This window comes from Egretta garzetta, unplaced genomic scaffold, assembly GCF_000687185.1.
Source record: "Egretta garzetta isolate BGI_Z169 unplaced genomic scaffold, ASM68718v1 scaffold448, whole genome shotgun sequence".
Lineage (NCBI taxonomy): Eukaryota > Metazoa > Chordata > Aves > Pelecaniformes > Ardeidae > Egretta > Egretta garzetta.
In genome coordinates this window covers 518240-525575 of record NW_009260497.1, presented here as the reverse complement: position 1 = coordinate 525575, position 7336 = coordinate 518240, and the positions used below count along the sequence as shown (strand labels likewise).

General features: G+C 42.2%; 1 protein-coding gene across 1 annotated transcript in view; it reads left to right on the top strand.

Moving 5' to 3' along the window:
- The first annotated feature begins 1499 nt into the window (after positions 1 to 1499).
- The window catches only part of EHHADH (enoyl-CoA hydratase and 3-hydroxyacyl CoA dehydrogenase), a 20066-nt gene continuing 14229 nt past the window's right edge, over positions 1500 to 7336 (top strand). Inside the window, exons 1-5 of the mRNA XM_035900049.1 lie at positions 1500 to 1579; positions 2606 to 2709; positions 3453 to 3625; positions 5021 to 5132; positions 5453 to 5557. Coding sequence (XP_035755942.1) covers positions 1500 to 1579; positions 2606 to 2709; positions 3453 to 3625; positions 5021 to 5132; positions 5453 to 5557 — 574 coding nt within the window. The remainder of the gene's footprint in view (positions 1580 to 2605; positions 2710 to 3452; positions 3626 to 5020; positions 5133 to 5452; positions 5558 to 7336) is intronic.

Sequence of the window (7336 nt, the reverse complement as noted above, 5' to 3'; positions counted from 1 at the left end):
AAGAGTTGCATGGAGGGAGAAGAATTTATGGAAGTACAAGGTCAAGTTATTCTCTGGCAAAAATAGTTCTGTTGGGTTAATACAGGTCCTGTAGGTACTGAACTGTTACTTTGTGGCAGTCCTGATGACTAATTTTTCTTCTGGTAGGAGTATGTTCTTGTAAGTGCTAAGGGCTTGTAACTAATTTCCTACATAAAATCCTGAACCTTTGCATTTAATGCAGACAAACCATTTATATGGACATTTTGTATCCACTGATCACATGCCTGCAACAGACTCAGAAATGCTTTGATTGCTTCTTGTCTGTTCCTGAGAGAACTGTGCCATCATTCTATACAATATTTTCCAATCAGGAATTTAACATTTGTTCTGGATCCTGGTACGTATTTCTTCCCCCTCTTTGCACCATGTTTTGTAAAGCGTAATGACATTTCATAATGGTTTTCCCTTTAGTCTCCCAGCCACTGGATTAATTTGGCATTTCTGTGGCCTGGCTCTCCACTGATGCAAAAACAGATCTCTAAGAGCAACGAGCATTGGGTGCAGCCTGTGGGTCCTCCTCAAACAGCATCAGCTACAGCACTTAATATTCCAAAGCAAGTGAGATAAACCCCAAAAATTTTAACATGTATTTTTCCCCACAGAATATGACATCATTTATTAAAATTGGAAAGACTTTCATGTTCTGCTACATGGAACTGTATGCACTGGGAGGACCTTCACAGCGTCACCTAATAGTTTTTCCTTGTCATGGCCAAATTATTCTCATATTAAGTTTCAGCTTTCAGAACCATTACTAATGTCAGACTTCAGAGTTGTCTTTGATGTCTGGAGGAGGCAAATTGGTACATAACTGGCTGTTCTCTCTCCAAAAACAATGCCTCGGTCAGTCTGTACTTGTTGGGCTTGGGGCTCCTGCTGATCCTTCTGAGTAGCACAGCCTTACCCAGGCAGCAGCTGATCCCAGAGGCCCTCCTAGGCAGCCCCCCAACTCTCTGCTCAGCCAACAGCCCTGATTAATAGACTTGGCTAATAGCTTCTCTTAATCGTTTATTCTGAAGGAGGAATATGCAGAGGTTGGCTGGCAGGACTTCACACAGCCAGCTTACAGAAAACTTCTTGGGCTGCCTCAGTTTCCCTTTTCTGTCTATGGATTTCCACTTCAATCTGCAGGCTGCTGCCTTACGTGAATAGTGTGATGACCCACCCTGGACACACCTAGAAGCCTTACATGAGTACAGCAATACATTTTTCATCTACTTCATGACAAGCTTCCTTTTTAAGTGAAATGCCCTCATATATACGAAAAACACGCACGAACTGAGTACGCGTCAGGCCTTTCTATCAGTTCCCTTTAATTCATGCTCCTCCTCTCCACCAGGCATCAACAGAGCTCCGCTCTCTTTTCATCAGCCACCAAGCTTACATGTGAGACTGAGCTTAGAGTTTGGAGAAGGCGGCTAGGAAGAGACAGTATATTTATAAAGGACTGGGCGAGCATGTATGATACTTCCCTGCATATTCCTCCAACCACTATATGGCTCAGATTTTCTGAACCAGAGGCATATCTACGTATGTAGTATGTGTGTACACATGCCCACAGAAAAATCTCTCTCACAAACCATATATACACTCATATACTTACAAGTGTGTGCATATGTGTATATTTTAGTATCTAAATTATATGTGCACATGATTTTTGTTAATACTTTTATTAATAAAGTGTTAGGCATTAATGCTTCTATTTTTACCTACCATCTTTTTCATTGTTACTGTCTTCTAAAACAGACTGTACTCTCCATGTCCATCCATACACACAACCCTGTATATAATTGGCTTCTGAGCTTCAAATGCCAAGTAAGCATACAGTCAGGCCAGATTTTTTTTAAAATATCTGATTTGTAAAAATACTATTTATACTTCTACTGTTCCCTTTGAAGTTCTTTGTTAATTCTTTTCTGGCCACATTTACTTCTTTCGTCTGTGGAAATATGTGGAAATCAGATAAGAGAAAGATAAAGGAAACACTACTTAGGTTTTTAGGCACAAATTCACTTTGACGGGATCTCACACAAGTTTAAGTCTGGACCTGTATACAGATCTCTGCAAGGCAAAAGCGTTATAATTGTCAGCACAGCACCAGCTCTGTGTCAGGTGTTTGAAAGATAGCTTTTTATCCCCGGAGCTCTTCTCCCTTTTTGAAAATTTCTTAGATTGTCAGTGGTTTAGCATTAATTACTTTTAAATTATGCTAAACTGTTTTCCTAAAAATCTGAATGTTTAATTCATAAAGGCATTTTGAAAAGAACATTTCCCTATGCTGTTTGCTTTGGTAACAGCAGTGTCATAGCCACAAGAAGACTCCTCAGCAAGTAAATGACAGGTCAGCAATCATAAGCTTGTTGGATTTTGGGGCTTGCCTTTGAAGTGAGAGGGAGAGTAATGAAAGGGTTCACCCTGAGAGGCTGTGGCAGAAGGCAGGCTAGAGAAGAGACATGCTCGGATGTACTCCTCGTTTTTACTGGGACACTTGGTGTTTATAATGCAGACCTCTTGGAAAGGTAATGTAGTTGATTGTTACTCACCAATCTCTACTTTATTTCAGCTTGACAGTTCTCCAGGCACTAGAGGATGGACTGAAGAGAGCAGATGCAGATCCCTCAGTGAAAGCTGTTATGATTTGTGGTGAACATGGGAAATTCAGTGCAGGTAAGACATTTTTCATCAAACAGCCCAAGAAAAAGAGGAAACACACTCCACCCACCACATTTGAAGATTCTCTGCCTCGTAACACTGCTGATAAAAGTCCTGATTTGGCTGGAAATGGCCACAAGACAGTGGGCTTTTTCTGTTCTGCTGTGCCACACTTGACATGGAGCACATGACAAGTTGGACTGTCCAAGCCAGAAATAAGTTGGTATGTTCATGCTGAAGTGGGGGATAGCTTCTCATCTCCCTGATACACAAAGCAAGCCATGGAAAGTAAGGAGGCATCAGTATAAAATCTCTGGACCAATAAGTGGTCCAGTGTATGGAACGCATAGAGCAGTGAATAACGTATCTTCTCCAGTTGTAGAAACCTGGGAAGCTAGGGGATTTCTGTGGACCTCTACGTTGCTTGTTAGTAGTAACTTGTGCTTAACTAGTCCAGACTCAACTACTTTTCTTTTTTTTTTGTTAACCAAGCATGTCTGCAGTTTTCTGTAGTAACTTGCTACAGTTATGCATTTTTGTACTGCCTTCTCCTGAGCTTTCTGACTAGCCTCAAGGAGCCAGGGTTTCTTGAAGGTGGTCCCAAAAGGGGTTGATTCCTGTTAACCTCTCTCCTGCCAGCAGCATGCTCTGCAAGGACTTGATCGTCTGTGACCAGCTATGTTCAACGGCAGAGGGAAGGACCATTCCAATCACTGCCTTCCCCACTAAGTCCTCTTCATGTCTTTGTGTTAACTCAGGAGCTGACATTCGAGGATTTTCTTCTCCAAAGAGACAGGGTACTGCCTTGGGCTCCATCATCTCTCTCATAGAAAGGAGTGAGAAGCCTGTGGTGGCTGTGATTGAAGGCATTGCCTTGGGAGGAGGCCTGGAGGTGGCACTTGGCTGTCACTATCGGATTGCACATGTGAAGGTAACATACGCTGTGAACTAGAGAGGCTGGTGAAGGCGTCAGGAGCCATGTACATATGGCCACGGACAGCATGGGAGGCCGCTCCTGGAGAGCAGCAGGACAGCATGCCTTGCCTGGGATCATCTGCTCAGAGGCTTTACAGCTACAGGATACAAGTCTCTGTGCTCAGACATTCTTCACCTACACCACCACCCTTGACATTCAAGTAATTTCTAAATGTAAATATAAAATTGATTTGTAACTAGTAGAATGAGGTGGCTGCATAGAAACTTCAGTAATCAGGTGTTAGTTTGCCCTAGATCTCAGTAGTCATTATCTATATTCTGATGTAGATGGCTGTATCTTACTGGCTCATGCAGCATGACTTTTTTTTTTCCCCCAGCCCTGTGAATTTTGCATTTCTTTCTGCTAGTGGCCTAGTTTCAATAGGCAGTTGAAACTCAGCTAGCACAGAGCATTTACAGTTTGATTCCCCCTGAGCTCTGGTTCCTCAGGGAGTACTCTGATCAAAAGACAGCTTTAAGAGTCTTTTAAGGAGTGATCCCTTTTTTTCTTGAACCGTTTCCTTCAAGATTCAGGAATACTGAATTACCTTTTAGCAGTAGCTGGTCTCCTTATAGAGACTGTTCACAGATAGGGCCATCCCCTCGCTTCTGCATGGTGAGTCCCTGTTTCTCCATGACACTGGGCAGCTGTAACAACATAAAGAGGTATTCTACATCACCCTATATGCCACCTAAGGTGGGTGCCATAAGTAGTGGTCTTAAAGTGACTCCCAGTCTCTTAAGAGCTCAATGGGAAATGTGCAAACTGATTTTTTTTTTTTTAAAACAAGGCAACAAAATCTAGATAGACTTTTAAGACAAGACACACACCTGCCCTTCCTTTTGCCCCTGGCTTCTCTGCCGTAATCCTACTGGACATCAAGTGCACCAAGAGCCATTTGAAGGAAACACATCTGAAGGAAGATTAAGGAAGAGTTCAGTACCAATTTTCCTTTACTAAACTTCCAAGAATTAGAGCAGGGAGGTAACAGCGAAGTCATGGAGTGTCCTCCAGTATTTGGTAACAACTGCTTGAAAGTGTTAGTTACACATGGGTCAATCTAGGGAATGCTGTTGCCCACACAGCTCTCCTCCAGTGCTGTGCTAGCACACACATTGAAAGGTGATGTTTTTCTTGTGCATTTGTACAAAAGTTCTTGAAATGTTTGAGTGAGCTTTTGTCTTAAATGTCAGGCGGCAAAAAGCAAGGATGAAGTTTCTGTGTAGAAGTTTTGAGGCTTCCTAGAGGAGCAACACGTGAGTCAGGTCTGCTTGTCTTTCCTCTATTCTGCTCAGTTTGTAATTATCACTCTTTCTAATCAGATTTGTTGTTGATTTGATTTCATTTTAGGCACGGATGGGTTTACCAGAGGTCACCATTGGGTTACTTCCAGGTGCTGAAGGCACTCAGCGACTACCCAGACTGATTGGAGTACCAGCTGCTCTGGATATAATCACTACAGGTAAAGTACCGTGCCTTGGCCTTGCTCTGTGTATAAGAATGCAGCATTGAGCCATACCACCAGCTTGGTCTAAGAAACATGCATTTCTTTTACCCATGTAGCTGCTTGGGTTGAAATTCAGCTTGCTTCCACTAATGATGATCTAAGAAAGGGACATACGTGCTCCTGAGACACATAGTTAGAAATGCATTTCATGTGCCTGATAACAAGCACGTCTTGTATTCGAAGCCAGCTACACACCAGTCATTTGATCAAGTGGAAAAGAATGAAATTGCCCTTAATGCCCCACTGTAGTCACCTTATTTCTCTTTTTATCACAGGAAGACACATTCCAGCAACTGAGGCACTGAAGCTGGGCTTGGTTGATGAAGTTGTGGAAGAAAACACAGTTGAGGCAGCAATTCACTTGGCAAACAGAGTGATTGGTGAGGAAGGAATTGTAGCAGTGCCAAGAAATAATTGGTGATGTTTCAGGGCTGAAGAGAGTCAGAACAAAGCCCACCAGTTTGTTCCAATTTATATGCTCCATTCGTTGAGTTTTGGCATCCATACAATATAGAATTAATTGCAGAATTTGTTTTCTGTTGTCTGAAGTGAAAAATTCAGATGCTGGAGGGCTGTAGAAATTCAAGTGAGGATTCAGAGAACAGATACAAATCAGGTCCTCCTGCTTCTTAATTATATATCCAAACTCACATGCTCCTCTGGGCTGCTGCACTCCACTGATATTGGGGAATATGTGCTCTTTCCATATATAGTTTTGGATCACAGCTGGCTCTGCATGTATTCTGGTTGCACCATCAATAACGGCTAATCAAAAATAGCTCCATCCCTCTAATGGAGGGGCTGGCATGTCCTCAGCCAACTTAATGATCCACAAGTCTGTAAGTGACTCTGTCCCTAATCCCTTAGCTGCTATGTAAGAAGATGGCCTGTGGAGGTGGGAGGGATGTGGAGAGATTTTTTTTTCCCTCTGCATTAGAAATAACATCATCAAAATCACTGGAGTTAACACAGGGAGAGGAACATTCCTTGGGCAGCATGAGGAGCATCACCTTGAGAGAAGACAGGATTTATTTTTTTTCCACTCCTAACCTCCTTGTACCTTTGGAAACAGACCATTAACTTCCATCAGGAGCTCCATCACAGAGATGCATGCAAGGAAGCAAAAACTCCTGCTTTGATCGCAAGGCCTTTATAGGCAATGCTTTTCCAAGCTGAGGTGGTGCTTTTGCTCCTGCAGCTCTCTTCACTACAAACAAGGCCTTTTCTTCTCTGTAGGAGAACTTCTGTGCTAGAAGTGGAAGCAGCCTAAGCTTTGTCCTAGATGACAGAGTTACACCATATTTTTAAGATAGTTCAATGAATGGGCTATTCTTAAAGATCAGTGTCTTGCATACTTCCCTGCAATTTGAGATTTACCAGGTAGGTGAAAAAGGGCATTCTTTGGCTAGGTTTTCTGTAAGGGATGCCCTTCCTTCTCACTGTATTCATCCTATCCATCCATTTTGGAGCTTCATTTTTAGTGCAGAATTGATGACCTAAGCAGTCTTCTTTTTTCTTTCCCTTTTTTAGACTATTTAAGTATAATTCTTTAGAAAGACATGGGTGATGTCCTTCACTATTGCTTCTAAGAAAAACAAAGATAATTTGGTTCACTGATTTTTGTCTGTTTCAAATGAGAACTCTGTTCCTCCATCTGCTGGGAGGGCAGTGAAACATTACTACTCTTCTAGGCAAATTAACCCAACAAAGTGTTCCCTTTGATGTAACCTCTGGGCTTCTGAATGATGCCCTGCATAAGATCTATACCAGTACCAATGGCAGCAGCAGTGTATCGTAAACACAGTAATAGAGACATTGCTAAACCTGGAAAACCAGCAAACATTCTGGATTTCAACAAATGCTATGTGAAATTGAGTGAGATTTAGATACTTGTGAGCTTATTTCTTCTGTGACAGACATTGTGCAGTCGTTGACAGTTGTGAAAGTTAGCTTGACCTTCGAGGAGAACCTCAGGAATGAGTCACTGAACACACTAATGCTTGGTGTAACTTGCTTTCTGGAACTGATGTCCACTACCCCCTACTGGCAAATTCCTCTTCTCTAGCTTCATTTTCGTTGGAAATTGTCACTACCAAGAAAAAAATTTGAGAATTGTATAAGCATACAGGGATCATAGCTGGATGTTCCGCAGGGACCTT